General features: G+C 39.8%; 1 protein-coding gene across 3 annotated transcripts in view; it reads right to left on the reverse strand.

The window, feature by feature from the left end:
- osbp2b (oxysterol binding protein 2b) overlaps positions 1-17,817 on the reverse strand; it is a 51,428-nt gene extending 33,611 nt beyond the window's left edge. For all 3 annotated transcript variants that reach the window (XM_041999079.1, XM_041999078.1, XM_041999077.1), the window contains exons 1-2: positions 17,385-17,817; positions 10,584-10,792 (exon numbers count right to left, since the gene is read on the reverse strand). In XM_041999079.1, coding sequence (XP_041855013.1) covers positions 10,584-10,792; positions 17,385-17,542 — 367 coding nt within the window. In that variant the 5' untranslated portion in view covers positions 17,543-17,817. The remainder of the gene's footprint in view (positions 1-10,583; positions 10,793-17,384) is intronic.
- Between the last annotated feature and the right edge of the window lie 251 nt (positions 17,818-18,068).

The raw sequence follows: 18,068 nt of genomic DNA on the forward strand, positions 1-18,068 counted from the left end.
GAATGGGCAGGATTTTAAAACACTGCTCATTAGTTGCAGTTCAGTGATTATTGTGAAAAGCCTTGCATGTACACTTGAACAGCGTTAAGGTCATTTCTCTGACTTTCCCTATTTTAGCAGATTTTTTTTCCCTTTGCTAGTGTGATTCATTATCACTGCATGATCTTATCCAGGGTTGGGTTGAGAGGGCAGCTGCCGAAGCAGGGAAGATCAGACTTCCCTCTCCCCAGCCACTTCTTCTACCTCATTCAGAGAGGTGCCCAGAACACCTCTCCAGTGAGGTGTCCAGGAGGCTTCCTATGCAGAGGTCACCACCTCATCTGGCTCCTCTCAATGCAGAGGAGCAGTGACTCTACTCTAAGCCCCTCCCAAATGACCAAACTTCTCACCCTATCTTTAAGGAGAGCCCAGCCACCCTGGGGAGGAACCTCATTTCAGCTGCTTGTATTCGCGATCTTGTTCTTTAGGTCACTACCCACAGCTCATGGCCATAGGCTAGGGTTGGAACATAGATCGAATGGTAAATTGAGAGCTTTGCCTTTTGGCCCAGCTCCTTCTTTACCACGACAGACCCCAACATGCAAAAACCAAGCTGCTCGGCACCTCTCACAGGGAGCACCTCTGGAGTGGAAGAGTGTCCAGCCATTCTAGAGATGGCCCAGAGCCCAAGCTGTGCATCGAAGTGAGTCCAACTATATATAGCCGGAACCACTCAACCTCGCGCACGAGCTCAGTCTCCTTCCCCATCAGAGAGGTGACGTTCCATATCCCTAAAGCTAGCTTCTGCAGCTGAGGATCGGATCGACTGGGTCTCAGCCTTTGGCCACTGACCGAGTCACATTGCACCTGACCCCCATGTCCCCTCCCATGGGTGGTCAGCCCATAGGAGGAAGGGCCATGTCATCCTTTCGGGCTGAGCCCAACCGGGTCTCATGAACCAAGGCCCAGCCACCATGCGCTTGCCTTTGTGCCCCACCTCCAGTCTGGTCCCTCGCCTAGAGACCTGTTTGTCAGGGGTGACCCTACTAGGGGCATGAAGCCCCTTACAACATAGCTCCTCGGATCATTGGGACATAGAATAGAAATACTTTATTAATCCCTTCGGAGAGCCCTCAGGGAAACCCCTCCGCCACGATAAGGTGGCCCATGGAAGGTTTTTGCAGTTTTACCTGATGATCAATCCTCATATCAATAACTGCAATTAAAGATTAATTGTCCATCTCTGGTCATTTAAAGGGGTTTTATTACTACTTACTACTATTACTTACTGCACTACAGGCCAATTAATAATTTTAAAATTTATCATCACCATTAAAATGTACTTAAATTTATTTGGAATAACTATGGGAGCATAATTGAACATATCTATGCATTTTTGTCTTTCAGGCATTTTTAAACAAAAATTGCAGTGTATTTTTATCATGTCCACAGTAGGGCCAAGGGATGCAATGAGATTAGGGCTGCAACTAATGACTATTCTGATGGTCGATTAGTCACCGACTATTAAAACGACTAGTCGACCAATCGGATTATGTATCTCATGATTATTACAGCTTTGAAATCATGCATGAGGTTGTTAAGTAAGTCCGACGTGCCTCCTCTTTAAATGTTCGAGCATTGCAGACGTACTTTCGTGGTACACAAGGTCCGCTTTACAAATCTCACATGTATTTAATTTATTTTGTAAGTTTAACGTTAAGTTATCCCAGACTTTTAACATTCTCCGCCGCAGTTTTCCTCCCTGGTCCGCCACCATATTTTTCCCCTGGCGGACTTTATTGCGCATGTGCAACTCTCAGCAGAGATAAAAAAAGAAGACAATGTCAAACTCTATATTTTTTCCCCTCTTTGCGCATGTGCATTGTGCAACTCTTAGCAGAGATAGGATTAGAAGACGATGTCTCACTCTGTAGTTTTTGTTTTTTTTTTAGTCGACAGCTAAATTCGCTGTTAACTGTTTTTATTGTCGACTATTGTCGACAACGCCGACTAATCGTTGCAGCCCTAAATGAGATGACTTCATTAACCAGGCATCAAGTCTCTCAGTCAATCAGAGAACTATAGAAAATGGAGAGAAAAGCGGATAAATGATGCTTTTGCTAGATACACTTATGAGGATCCAGAAACTGCTTTATTGCACCCTCACTTACATTTGATTTACACTTCTAGCCTTCAATGAAGCCTATAAATAGTCCTTCTTCTTGAATGGTACCTGTAAAGGCATTACTTACTATACAACCAAGATCAAATGTGGTTGTGCTGTATCCCATTACTGCATGTCATCATCTTTGTATCTCTCACTATTCTGTAGCTTGTGACTTCTCTCTGCAGGTATTTCTGGTTCCGGTGCTGGATGCTTCAGATATGTTGTTACTGGCCCAACTAAACTGTCTGTCTATTGTTTGTTGTTCTCTCTCACTCTTTCTCTTGGTGTCCTTTCACCCCAGTTATTTGAAGCAGATGGCAAGGCTCCCTGAATCTGATTCTATTGTCACCAAACACTTGATTAGTGAAAGAGCAGTATTTCTATTTATGTAAAATACAATGTAATATAAATATACAGCTCACCTATACTGTCATGCTTACTGCAGTGCATGACTGAAAAGAATATTCCATTTATTCAATTTTTTTTTGTATGAAACCACACCAACATATAGCTAGCAGACAACCATGCTTTAGTCTGTAGTGACATTAGCTAATGTTAAAAGAGCAGAAGTTGGCTGATCTTCCTAGGATAAAGAAAAAAGGAAAATGGAAAACTGAATACTAAGTCACTGCTGTCCAAGCTGTTTGCCTCAAACATTATTCAACTAATTTATTATATTTCTTTTAATGATATGCCTATATAAACATTCTCAATTTTTTAACTTCTTGCAGTTGATGAAGCAGAAAAGCTACAGAGTGCACAACAGAGAAAATGTGTGTGCTGACAGGGGCACAATGCAAGTTCAATAATAACTCCAGGTTTTAATGCAGTATATAGCAAGCCAGTGTACACACACATGCCATGGGGAACAGATAAATACTGCAACAGTCAAGAACAAAAAACCAATATCTGTATGGATTATGTAACAATACAGTCCTTTAAGAAAACTCTTTGTCTGCTGAACGTATGCATTCCTTATTATATTTATATACTGTGTGTGTGTGTGTGTGTGTGTGTGTGTGTGTGTGTGTGTGTGTATGTGCGTGTGTGTGTGTGTATGGGTGTAGGTGTGGGTGTGTGTTTGGGGGTGGGCATGACAACTTTAATGGGTTAATTATAATTAATTAACATATTCAATATTTAATTGCAGTTTGTGTTTCAAACGACCCGGAATGTTTGTCAGCACACAATTTCCGGTACAATTACAGCGACGTGCACATAAGCGCTTGGGCGCTATATTTTGCAAGTTTTCAGGCCCCTCTAACAATTCTATAATATATATATATATATATATATATATATATATATATATATATATATATATATAGTACACTGTTGAGAGCAGTGTCCCATCCTAATGTCACAATTTGCTGCCCATGGGTTTTGACAGACAAAGAGTAATGTTGGTTCTTTTTCTTTTTCTAATCTCTTCATTTTAATAAACCCGCTCTCTCCTGATTACTTCATAAGTACTGCTGCAACAGGACAAGACATGGAGGAAGAGGTGTTGGACTGCAATCCTCTGCATGTGGCGAGTAAACAAGTAGTTTGAAAAACAATTTAAAAATAAATAAATAAATAAAACCTGCGTTAACGAGTGTTACAAAAATTAACGGTGTCAGTCAATTAATATGCTAATGCATTAAGAAGCCCAGTCTTAATATGCTGAATTGCATTTCTGATTTGGTCAGTGTTTGACCAAGTCCTGCATTGTCCGGAAAACCTCTACACCTGGGACTAGGTGGAGAGACCCCTACTGCTCACTATGCTCAGCAAAAGGAATGTTTGAGCATATCCTGCCCAACAGCGCTCGGCCAAGGCCATTACACCTGCCACCACAACCAGGTGCTGAAACCCACTGCAGAAGCTATCAGCAATGGGATCAGCAGCTGTAGCTGGATGCACAACACAAAACGTCTAGTTAAGGCTGGAGGGCAGCCGAGGGCTGGACACAAAAGGGCAGCAGCAGGGATTGTGTCACCAACTCTGGATTGGCAGTTGGTAGTGAACCTGGAGAAACAGCTTAAATTAGTTTAAATCATTTTCTCCACTCTGAGGCCAGACGTTCTTCTGTTCTCAAAACCACAAAAATGTTATCATCCTGGGAGGAAGAGCTGAATTCACTAGAAAGAGAACAACAAAGGACCCAGAACAACAGTGGCCAGGAAAACCATCTTTAATGTGTCAGGAAATTAGGAGGAAAATACCAGCTCAATTATTTCCAGACTTCAGTCACCCGAAGGTATAATGATTTACAGCCCATTCAAATTGGATATGATAAAAAGAACTGTTTATTCCATACAGATTTATCACCAAATATCACAGGAACACCAACCTTTTTTTAAGTTTCTGCACATTAAAATACACCATTAGAAAAATAACAACACAGAAAAGTCTGAAGTAAAATACAGTATGTGTGTCAGCATGGGAAGTGAAGTTCATAAAAGAAGTGTGTTATTATCCACTATCCTAAATCCAATATTAGACAGCAAACAATTGATTTTATAGTGAAATTTTTTTGACATTTTCTGTTTAGACAGTCACAGAGTTTATGATTTCTGGGAAAACATGTTTGTTACGTTGCAATTGAATCTGACTCTGACTCTTTGTCTCCATTTCCCTTGCCACTGGAGACTGATCTGATCTTGCAAATCGAACCACTGCCAGCATGTCATCTTAGTTCCAAAACAAACAAGGACAAGCGATTAAGTAAACAGCCCCAGTAGAACTAATTGATGAAGATGATAAGCAAACCATCTGTCATGTCATTGCATCTTCTCCAGATCCCCTGAAAGTACCAAAACATGGCTAGATCCCACTGCACACAAAGCAGCTGCAGACTAATTAAAAATCTAGGGAAATACATCAAAATTATTAATGAAGTTGTTTAAAAACAGACTTATATGTTGATAACTGAAAATTTTGATTAATGCGGAAGTTGTAAACATTTTGTATGAGTTTCTAAAGAGATTTTCCATTTAACACAAAAATATTTTCTTTTTTAATTACTTAATCATAAATGTAAAAACTATTGGTACAGCAGACATTTAACATCTAAATTTACTGCCATATCGGCTGGTTTAATAAAACTAATATTTAACCTGTCCTCTAATCTAAGTCTCCAGCCCTGCAAAGAGACAATACATCAACCTAACACCTGAAATAATAAAGCATACTAAATCAGTTCATGATGGGTATAATATTTAATGCTATCAAAAACATTCGTTTTATATAATTATTATTTTATTAAGAACACTCCAATGTTTTAATGTTTCCAATTTTACATTTTTAGAGTCAGATCTATTTAAATGAATTAAAAATATCCTTGAAACTATAAATAGCTGTGGGGATTTTATTTGTTACAAATCATTCTGTATATGTAACAACACAAAAAAGCAGCAACATCCAATCATCAGAGCTAAATATATATGTATGCTGAGTGCAAGACACACACATTCCTGAGCGCAACACAAATGGAAAAAGCTGTGTACTTACATGAGGGAGGCTGTGCCTTATTCAGTCTGTATTCTTTCCCTGGACTTTGCAGAACAATATCAATGTCTTAAGAAGGGAATAAAAGATGATAATGGGAGAGATTGACAAAGAATAAATAAATTCCATTCAGGAATGAACCCAGCTGGAGGAAAAGCGGAGTAGACGCCTGACTGAGAGAGAAAGAGAAAAGGGGAGAGAAAGAGGGAGGGGCAGGTATACCAGACAGGGAGAAGATCACAGAAAGAGAGAGGAAGAGCGAATGCCAGTGATAACGTACGTAAGATAAAAAAATAAATAAATAAATGAAAAAAAAAAAAACATGAAAACAAAAAACAAACATCCAGGGTGGAGAAAAGAGAGAGGAAAGGAGCAGGGAAAAAATGCTAGAGGTAGCATCTTTAAAGATGAAGTCCTACTCATTTTGTCCTCTTTGATATTCCTACAGTTTCAGCACCATGGACAGAGTACCGTGTTTAATCCTTAACAGAGGGCGACTTATGGATTTATTAAATTAAAAAAATGAAAGAAAATGGACATGCAAAAGAATAAAAATACAACAAGGAAAAACAAATCGCACTGTACTCCCACAAATAAGCAGAGTAATCAAACACATCACATGTGGACAGTCAGACTAGCTTACAGATTAAATTCAGCAGCAGATCGATACAAGATATGCATCAGCTGGCATCCTGGATATATAAAGCTCAGGTGCTCAGGCTCTTCAGCAAATCACAGCTGTATGAACTAAGCTCCACCCTGAGGACCCTTAAATCAGTGACTTTCTACAATATCCCTGAATTTCTCTTTGTTTTTTCCAGCAACTTACTCTTTCCAGTAAGCTTTCCAGATTCCACAAACAGATGTCTTCAAAAGTAATATTCACATATGCTAAGCTGAAATAAACTTAAATTTCTGACTAGCAAACTTGAGCCACAACTGGAACAAGTGAACCTAGAAGCTGTGAACCCGCTTTCACATTCAGTATCATAAACAAGACAAGCTTCACAGAGGTCATGTTAAAGGGAGGGAGACACTGCCACCTGCTGAACTAAATGTGTATGGATCAGTGTATTGCCTCAGGAAGACACTGGAAAGTCAATCTAAGCCAAAATATGATCATGTGATGCATGCATCGCTCATTAAAATAAAGTAAATTAAAATTCTGGTACCTTTCGTACAGGATCAATTTCATGGCTCAAAGTCAAAAAGAGATTAGATTCAAGAATATTGCATGTGAAAAACAAACAAAAAAATCTCACTACAATTGGGACAAAAACAAAACCGTAATTTGCTACAATCATCCCAGTTTCAAAAAAGTCGCCTGCAGCTAGTCTTAATGACTACTGTACTGTGGCACCAATCACCCAGAGAACATCATTGTCAAATTTGCAGGTGACTCGACAGTGGTGGGGCTGGTCACAGGGGGAAATGAAGCAGCTTACAGAAATAAGGTCCTAAAAGTTGGTAAATGGTGTTCAATGAAAAGCCTTGCATTGAACATCACAAGAACCAAGGAACTCATCCTGGATTTTAGATTGAATAAAGCCGAGCCCGCCGCACTATACATCAACACTGAATGTGTGGAGAGTCCAGTCCTTCAAGTTCCTCACATCCACATCTCTGCAGACCTTTGCTGGTCTGTGAACACCACAGCACTGGTCAAGAAGGCCCAGCAGTGTGCTTAACTTCCTGAGGGTGCCCAGGAAGGAGTATCTGCACACACAGCTGCTGGTGACCTTCTACCTTTCCACAATTAAGAGCCTGTTGACCGATGCCATCACAGTGTGGCACTCCTGCTTCACTGTAGCCTACAGGAAGAGGTTGGAGAATGTGGTAAACACAGCACAGACGACCATCAGCTGCTGCCCTCCACCCACTTTGCCTGGCATCTCCAGCTCCAGTTGTCTCGGCAGGGCAGGGAACATCACGAAGGACACCACTCTCCCTGGTTTTCACTTCAACCTGATGCCCTCTGGCATGCTCTAAAGGTCCATAGGGGCCAGAACAGACTCAGAGACAGCTTATTACCCAAAGCTGTCACCATGTTGAACTCAAACCTGCACTTCTATGACCTGCACTCACAACCTACACTGACCACTTCCCTTATCTATAGAATAGAACTTTAATGATCCCTTGAGCAGCTGCCCTGAGGAAAATTTGATTCCCAGAAGCAGTGTAGGACCCATTTACATAAGAGAAACAATAGTCACACAATAAAAAGATTAGAAGACTAAAAACACTATATACATACACACATACATACATACACACATATTTAAAAAATATATATCTTTTGATATGTTTTTATTGAAAGGATATCTTTGCAATATACTTTCATTCATTAATATATGTGTCTTCAGTGTTTGTTGTGTTATTTATATTGTGTTTTACACTGTTTTTACATAGTTTTTATATTTTTATGCACATTTTTTAGGCTGCTTTTTGAAAAAAAAACTAATTATACTTACATAATGACAATAAATGCTCTCTATTCTATTTTATTCTCTTCTACAAAGAGCAGTACAGGACGGAAATAAAACAAGTCACTTGAAAGAAATCTATGTCTAAGTTTTGCTCTCTCTTGACACATGGGTGTCCTCATGGGCTCACACTTGAGGAAATCAATAGGAGCTCTTTGTTCCACTAAAAGAGAAGAGGAGGCAGGTTAATGAATGTAGACATCCTGTCACTGATCTGTGTGTGTCTAACACCAGGGACGAAGAAAAAAGATGCTCTGACAGAGTCTGAGAACATACACTGCAAAATCACCAGCATTAAATGAACTCTGAGTGTTAGGTGGACATAAAGAATTACTTTTCCATGTTAATTTAACACTTCCAGACTTAATTCAAGACTGGTAATTTTACTCTCTATGGTAATCAACATGTAATCTGACTTCTAGCAACAGTGGTATAAGCGATGCCTCATTTTCTACTGTTACTTTTTCTCACGTCCTCTTGAACCCTCATCCCATAGATAGGTTAATTATGAAAGGATATTAAAAAATAGACACAAATACAGTACATTATTTCTCAAAGCTTTTAAGTTAAATAAAGTTACTCACTTAAAGATTCAACAAATAAAACACAATGAACTGTTTCATTAATAAAAGTTGAATGGATATGAACAAAGAAAAAAAAAATGCAGATTAAAAGTTAAATGAACTGAAAAACTGTTTGAGATTGTTTAATCTGAAAGGTTTAAGCCAGACTGACAAAAGGCAACAGACACAATCTGCAGAAACTTATCATGAACTATACATCTTGTTCAGGTTACTGAAGATCATCACAGAGTCTGTGAGAACATAATGTCTCCTGTCCTCATTTGCAGTATTTTGCAAAAGTCTGCAGAAAAGTCACTCATGTAAAGTCTCCGAGGCTATCCCAGCTTAGACTTGGTACAAAAGCCTGCCTTTTAAACCGGAAGTGGGAGGTCTGAAGAAGTGGGCATTTAGGACGCAGGGAAAAATACTGCTGAGTTGAGTTTTGAAAAAAACTGTAAGATTCAGCAGTTTTGGAGTTTAACCCACAACCAGGGACTAAAAACCGCAGCATCTGCTGTTTTGATTTGTGTGCGTGTGTTTATTCTTTGTAAATTTGCAGAATACATTTTTAAATATCAGTGCTTCTCACAGTAGAATAGCTAGACAAATAAAAACTGCTGAATCACACATGTGTAATGATGTTAATTAATCATAGTTTAAAAAAAATGGTTAAGAAACCCTCAAAGAAACTTTCCACATTCTGAAAAAAAGAAGTTACACAGGCAAGGACCCAACACACAACAGTAACTAACTGTGTCTTTGTCTCATCTTCATCTCTTCTATTTGAATTTTAAAAAATGTCAATAACTATATTACAGTTAAACGCTAGTGAAAGAATATATGGATCTTATCATGGATCGGTATTTGTTCTAAATGAGGGTAATCTCACATGAAGTGGGTCACTCACTTTTATAAACATACTGTCTGTTTCAGCATATTCTTTAAGGTTGATGAATTCCTTCCCTTGTTGCACATCAGGAAAAACATTTTGACTTTAAATTAACAAAGCAGGCCGTGTTCAGTGAAAAGAAAATCAAAGATAAAAGGCATCAAACTGCAGTGGCACAAAAGCTTTAGCTTGACGTTAGCATAGTTAGACTGGCCATCCCAAAAATGTGCCCACACACACACAATTGGACACCCCAAATTAGGCTGTTCAATGGTCTAAAACACAAATATATACTGGCATTCCTCTCCAGCATAATGGAAGCAGTGAACTTAAAAAGCACTCACATTCTACCCCAGTCTATATTTAGTGAACTGACTTTCAAATGGAGGCCAGAGGAATATATAGCCTGTCTCCATCTCTGTAGAGCCCGTCTAAAAAAGTCTTGGGAAGAGACTCTGGGATGATGCCAAAAAGAAATATGAAAAACATTCCTCCAAGACATTTCCCACAGCCTTTGACCAGCAACATCTAATACACCGTACAAGAATAAGTCCCCTTGAAAAGGAGTGTTTTGTTGTCAGGGGGATGCTGAATGGGAGCTCAGTTCTCACAGTGGCATTAGAATACTCCAGTTTGTTTTCCAGTGTGAATGGGCAGACATGCCTGCCCTCTCCTGGCTCACAAAGGAATGCGAATTGCATTAAAGGAAGACGGCATGAGCTGAAACAACAGCTGTGCAGAGTATCAAATGGCAAAGTACACAGGAGACCTGTGGCTGGAGGAAAATTAAAACCAGCCTGAGAAGCATATTGCTGATCATGTCAATTCAGGAGTGAACTCATTTTGTACCTGATGTAAACATAAAGGACACACTCCAGCATTTTTAACTATCCTTTATTAACCCAGCTATTTAAGCAATGACAGATTTAGACTACTAACTTCTTGCAGCACAACTAACTCATGGCGGTACTGGAATGTAGTCTGTAGCTGCATGCCACAGCCAGTCTTACCAGACTGATCGTTCATCATGCGAATGGCTTTAGCTTTGGCCAACTCCAGCGCAGTGACCCATCTCTGCCGCTCTACTTCTGTGCTAGCCTTCAGATGGTAAGTGCGGCCTCCACTGCTTAGGACAATATTGCAGGCATCCTCTGTGTCGATGTGTGCTGTGGCCAAATTTATTGTTCCACGACACGTATGGGCCATCTCTGCCTGCGTCCTGCAAAAGTAAAAGATTAAAAACAAATAAACAATACCAGGTGGACAGAGTTGAGTACATGAGTGCAATTTAACAGTTTTCAAAGACAGTGTTTGTCCTTCAGTAGATGCAAAAGTAAAAATTACAGCAAGGTTGCATGTTAGATAGTGCAACTCACATTCCTACTGCCACTGAGCACAAGCAGGGAGGCAAGGAGAGACTGAGGACTGCCCCAGTAATCATGTAAGTCACTCCAAAGGGAAAGCAATGGTCCTTTCATTAAATACACATCATAACTGAAGCACACCCATGAATGATGCCTAAACCTGCTGTGGATGTATTGTGTGTATCTAAGAAGGCCTCAACCAAGACCAACTGTGGCACATTCAGTGGGCCGTAGTAGTCTAGATAACAAGGCCATTGTCTGACTCTAAGCCTCTGTAGTGAGCACAACGTAACAATAAACAACAGTGTGGACAATAGAGAACAGTGTGTGAGAGGTGGTAAAAACCAGAGAGTGATAGCTGGGAGACAGCCAAAGCAGAACAGCAAGAGATCAGTACAAAGAACAAGCGGAAAAGAGTTGTTTGTTCATGCACACTGCATTAGCCTTTGACAAAAGGTGTACAATAACTGCATGTAATATGTAATCTGTTTCAAATACCATTTCCAATGAATAAGTATGCCACACTGATTCAGAGGAATTTATTGCTGTGGTCACTATGCCTAAGTACACCCATAGTATATTTTAATTCATGTGTGTGCCCTTGCAACTAGTTTTAATAACTGAGAAAGACTAAATTCAAGAAACCCAGAATTTTGAGAATTCTGTAGTAAAACACTGGCTATCTGACATTTTGTCTTGGCAAAGCAAGCAAAGCTGCAGAGCAAGGATGGCCCACCATGTACCATGGAGAGCAGATTTTCAGTCAAGCAACTGAACGCAGATTTAGTTGATTAACAACAACTTATCAGGAATTAAAAAAGGCAATGAACAAATTCAATTATCTGAAAATCATTTAAGCTCTAAATGCAGATTGAAATAGTCAAAGACAGCATTTCAAATGTTGATGGTAACTAATTTTCTTGCTTTTTGCTATTTAATTTTTATCTCAGCAACTTGTTTAAAAAAATTGTATCAGGGCAAAAAAAAAAAAAAAAAAAAAAAAAAAACTACAGCAACATCTCACAATTAATCAGGTTGATATGCAACAGCCATAACAGAGACTGTGTCTTCTGGAAGTAAAGATAGGGAAGAGTTCACTATGTTGTGAAAGATTGTGTGGGCACATAGTTCAGTAATTTAAAGAAACCAATTTTCAACATAAAATTGGAAGGAATTAGGAGATTTCTTCATCTCTGGTACATAATATCATTACGAGTTGCAGAACATTTCCAAAGATCTCTTTAACACAGTTGAAATCAATATTAAACAACTGTGACCTTAGGACCCCAAGGGCCACACTACATTAAAAATGGATATGATTTTGTAGTGCGATTCACTACATGGACTCAGGTACACTGAAAACCATTGTAAGTGAACCCTGCAGCTGTTAACACCACTATGTGAAAAAAATCATCTAAAGAAGATGCTTTAATTCAGAGGCTTATGTAGAACCCTAACTCATTAAAGATGTTCTGAACTGAGCTGGAAAGTTGCCCTAAAAGCTTTAATGTTATTTGTAAATCATGGATATTGCATCTTCTAGGCTAATAAAAAAAATCTGACTTATTATTCCTAGCACAGTTCAAAAGCCAGCATCTGTGATAGTTATATGGTAAATAAGTGGACATGGCAAGGGTAACTTGCACATTAATGCTGAATTATATACACAGGTTTTGGAGCTACATATGATACTTTCCATATAAGATCTTTTTAGTGAAACCTTGCTTATTTCAGAAAGAAAATGTCAAATTCCATTACACAGCTTTGCAAGGCTGTGGATGCTAAAATGTATGCCTGTAATCCAACTTCTTTGAAAACAGGGCGGTATACTCCAGCAACTTTGCAGTGTTTAAAATAAACATATGGAAAGCACTCCTTGTCACATGTTTGCCCATTCATACCCATGAGAAAAGCCTTTTTGATGCATGCAGGCATGCTATCATGTGGGTGTATCTGTGGGAGCTGGCATTCATTCATCCATCCCCAGTGAACCCACACTGCCACAGACAGCTGCCTCTTAGTAGCATTAAGCTCTCTACCACCTCCAGTCTCAGATCACAGTAAAAACTGTAAAACTGTGATTGGTGTCTTATTTGTGTTAAAGTTTTGGGTGTATTTTTTCTTATTCTACCAGGAAGTGACCTCCCTCACATGGCTTCTACTGACTATAGTCCAGTCTTGTTATAATGCCAAACGATAACAAACGCTCCAGTGTACCACTCTTCTGCTGGCACTTGGTGCACATCAGTTGTGCAGACAACACTGCACTAGAGCCATGCGATGCAGTACGGGGAGTGGGTGGGGACCCTAAAAAGCCCAGTTTTCAGCTTCACCACGTGAAGTTTAGCTGCAGAGTCTTGGATGTAAGTAGGTCAGCAAACTGAATATGCTGCTGATGAGTAAGATGAGATCCATGCTGATCACTTTAGCCCTGTGGGGAGGTGAGGCCATGCAAAGGCCATGAAACTACACAAGGAAAAGCTAGGAAGGAGAGATAAAGACTAAATTCTCTAGTGGTGGAGCAAAGGTGAGTGAAGCTGAGGGCATGAGAGGGGTACTGCATGTTGCGCTGCATCAGGACAAATTTGCAGTGCTTTACCTGTCAGTCCCCTGTGCACACATCCTCATAAAACACAAATCCACCGATCTGGAGCATGTAATGACAGAACAACAACCAGTGAACAACACAGAAAACACAGCCTTAAGCGCGAAGATGCAAGCAAAGACAGGCAGAGGAAATAGAACTAAGTACCCAAAGCATGAGAGTGTAGATAGGCTTTGTTTTGGCTGGAGGCTGTGATATCACAAGACAAGCCAGAGAAATGCCTGGGAATGTGCTGAAGATGGAAAAGAAACATGACACAAGAAGACCAAAGCAATGATACTGCAACATAGACAGCTTGACATGACCTGCTGAAATACTTTAAGAATGCTGCCAGATTATCTGCTCTCTTTAGCATCACTCTGCTACTTTAACCTTCACATAAAACACTAAGACCACCCAGACAGGCACGCAAATTGAGACACTTTGGCATGCACACTCTGTAGCTTGGTGATAAGAGCAAAGAAGAACCCATTAACAAGATTAGATCACAGCAGCCACACTGCTTGCTCTAGTCACTTTGCTGACACACCAAACAGGATTCAGGCCATCCTCAACCCTACAGCTGGGCCCAAGGTTGGTTTTCTTACCACTCTCCCTCCCCAAATCGCTGCACCAAGGAGCTGAGTGTGCAAGCAGTTACACCATAACCTGACTCTCCAAAGAGCACAGGTAGTGCCAAACCCCTGGTGAGCACTTTAAACTGATACTATCTGGTTACTCTCCAGCAGCAGTGAAGGAAACATGTATAGCCTAGTATACTGTTAAATACAAGGCTGGTTGCACTGATATCGCAGCTCTATTAACAGTTAAAGCTTTAATGCCATGTAATCTTCCCAAACACACCAAGCTGGATTTACTTTAAGTATTGCTGAGAGAATTAAAACTGGGAGGAAAAGTCAGTTAGGAAATGATAAATTAATGAAGTTCCGAGAAAGTAAAAGGAATAAAAATCACATGTCCTCTACAGCACAATGAGGCTCTTTGTGTGATCTGAACTAAAATAAAAAGCACAACAAAAAGCTGATGTGGAGTAAAAGACAGCCGGACTTGCACTTTCAGAGCCAAAATAATAGAGAAATCGATACCAAATGCAATTTGGAATCTTTATTAAACTCATTACAATTTAACAGGCACATGTGCTGAGTGTGTCAGTCCTTCCACAGAGTCAAAGCTATTGATTGCAGCTCTAAGTAAAGAATCACGCCCTTTCTTTAAGAAGGGCAGGCTTATTTCTTGGGTTATTGATGACACTTCTGAAAAGCATTGTTGTCACTACTGATTTATAATAACATAACAGTCAAACAAATACTGAATGGTGTCAATCAAACAACTGATCATTACATATTGGGCTGAATCTGATCTAATATAAACTGTGTATAGTCTCTTGATAAAATTTTATGTGCTATGACATCTCTAAATCATTTCATGTTGATTCAAAGTTACCATCATATCCTTCAAAAACACGTGACACACAAAACAAAAGCAGCTATTGTAAACTTCAGTACTATTCCTGTCTAACTGCAAGCTGCTGTTGTATTAAAGACAGTAAAGACACACTAAAATGAGCTGCAGAAAGGGTGCAATAAAATTATCACTTGACATGCAAAGATAACACATTAATAAATATGCTGTCACATTTGTCTGTTTCTTTTTCACTTCACTTACTATAGAAGTACACATAGTCAAGCAGACAAGGCGCACACAGAGGCACATAAAGCCTGAAGACAGACACACACACCATGCAGTCTGCCAGGAACACATCATTTGAGGGGACAACTTGTGAGCTTCACTACCACTGTACTCTGATGTCAACAGGCTAGCTTCACTTCAGGGAAAGCCGTCACCTTATAACATAATGGACTAATAATGGTGGGAATGGCAACAGGCATCTTTCCTTTTACCATGCAAGAAGGAGCAGGGCCTAGCTTACCCTACCTATCAGGCAAATAACCCTTAGATGACAACAAAAGACAATTAGGCAGGCTTTGCCACAAGACTTGCATGGCACAAAATGGGCTAAATGGGTTATAGTTTAATTTCTGCAAGCACAATTTGTAGATAATACTCCTTGAAAATCATATTTTTCCTCTCAGACTCTTTGTTCTGCAGAGTAGCTTCTTGTGCTCAAAGGGCCCAGATTAAAACTCCAGCACTAGCAAGCCAGATGACAATTAAAAAGATAGATATCCTTGACAGATAAATTTTGCCACTTTAGCTTATCAATGCAAGCAAGAAGTCTGTTAGTTTGTTTTGTTCTTAAATTACTATTGGTAATTTAGGCATTTAGACTTCATAGTCTCAGCTTTAACTGAGAGCACTGTTTGTAGAGAAAAGTTAACTTCACTGGGTCATACAGGGTGAACAACTGTTGCACACAAATACTGCATCTCCCCACTAATGTGGATTTAAGATTTGTTTCTTTGTTTATATTTTTTTAGTTCTGTTTATACAATTGACATTCTAGAAATCCCAAACACTTTGAACGTTAAAGTAATTTGCCTCAATCTACTGAGATTAAACTACAAAAACATTCTAGGAGCACCAAGGGCAGGGTGACCTAGAAGGTGATAAAGAAGAGTGTTTTAATAAAAACCAGCCATGTGATAGCAAGCAACTAATTAAACAATCAAAAAAGCAAGCAATGGCAGTGTTACAAAGTGCCTTTTGTGTGTGTGTGTGTGTGTGTGTGTGTGTGTGTGTGTGTGTGTGTGTGTGTGTGTGTGTGTTACACTGTGTGGCAATATAATTTCAGAATTTTCACAGCTTTCAATTACAGCTCATATATTATGTCAACATGTAAAGCTGAAACAGGTAAGAGGTGTGAACATGATTTAAAAAGAGGTCCAAAATGAGCTTTCTCAGAGTACATCCAGCGATTAATCTACAAGCAAAGCCGTACTGACTTTTAACTGTTGACACTGACAACTGATATTGATACTCTTCTTATATTCCGCTTAAAATTGAGTTCAAATGATGAATTCAAGCTGCTTTTAGGACCATTAATGTTTAACAAGGCATTTAAGAAACATAACTCTTTTATGCTGAATAACTACTTGTCACTTGGTGGGGTCTGATTTTCATTATAAACCCTACTTTGTTTCAGTGTTACTCCTGAACACCCACACCTGCGGAAACATGACTCCCTCCCAAGAAGCACCTGAGCTACAGGTGTCTGGCTGTAGTATAGCTAATGTTAGCTCACTGTTAGTAACCGTGGGATCTGGGTGAAGACAGAATGGTAATGATAGCGACCACTTCTTGCAATGTATCTAATTACAATAATTAAATTAAGTAGCTTGGCTCAGTTAAGTGAGTTGACGCAGTGAATTAAAACACTTGGCAAAGTAATGACAATCATAGAAAGTACACATTTGAAACAGTAATAGTAACGCAATAGGAAATGAGTAAGCTCTTGTTAACTACGCATTAAAAGCAACATTTGTTCATTTGAGTGAGGAGAGGACAGCTGGATGATCTCCTGGACAGATCATGACAGGAGGCTAACAAGCTAGCTTAGTTTGCTAGCTAACGTCTGTATAACGTATAACCCCATCTGCACTTTATTAAGTTAAGATATAAGGTATGCTTCAGTGTCAGTCTCTTTCTGTTTTACCACTTTGTTCACAGCCATAGTCAGCTGTAAGTAAAATGTTTTACCTTCGTCAGCTGGAAGTAAACAGCTGACTGTCCATTTGACAGCTAGCTTTAGCCTACTGCTAGCCAGCTGAGGTTGCCAGCTGTTGTGATGCGCCCATAGAAATATTCTATTCGGGCTTTTTTTGTTGCTGTTGCTTTTTCTTTCTTTCTTTTTAATCTTACACACTATGTCAACAAAATTGTACCTGTAATATGAAAGCAGGCCGTTGCTGAGGACAAACCATCGCCGTTGATACCCTTTCAAATAGTTGGTCCATTTAAAGAGCCAGCCTTTGTAAGTATCCGACCCTGGAGCCGGGGCCGTGGTAGAGGCGGATGCCGAGCCCTTCCCTTGCTCGCTCATCCTCGGCTACGCCGCACTCTTAAGGGGCGCAGAATAAACCGGGGACAGCGGAGACAGGGACAGTACCCCCCTGCGACTGTCTGACCGAGGACGACAGCACTGGCGATCTGGCTTGACAGAGCAGGGTCCGGTCTACGGTGAGACAGACCACCGTGAACCCCTTTCACATGAAGCTGGAGGACGAGAAGTGATGCCAAGACACTTTGCTGATGCAGACTGCAGAGGATTCAGGGCACAGAGCTTGACAGAATAGAAGGGAAATTCCTTACATGGTCGCCATGTCATTATAAAATAATATCACCAAAAGCAACAGTAATCCCTGCCTTACAAACCACTTTTGATAGCATTTCTATGAGGGTGAGGTTGCTAATCAAGCCATCCCTTGGGTGAGACCAGATTGGGGATGACCGCTCTATAAGTTCACGTCTATATTCAAACACGCACCACGTGACGTTGTTATCGAAACATTCCTAAACATTTGACACGCGGTTTGGCTCTCGATTTTGGACCAGATCAGAAGTTATTC

This window comes from Melanotaenia boesemani, chromosome 11 (genome assembly GCF_017639745.1).
Source record: "Melanotaenia boesemani isolate fMelBoe1 chromosome 11, fMelBoe1.pri, whole genome shotgun sequence".
Lineage (NCBI taxonomy): Eukaryota > Metazoa > Chordata > Actinopteri > Atheriniformes > Melanotaeniidae > Melanotaenia > Melanotaenia boesemani.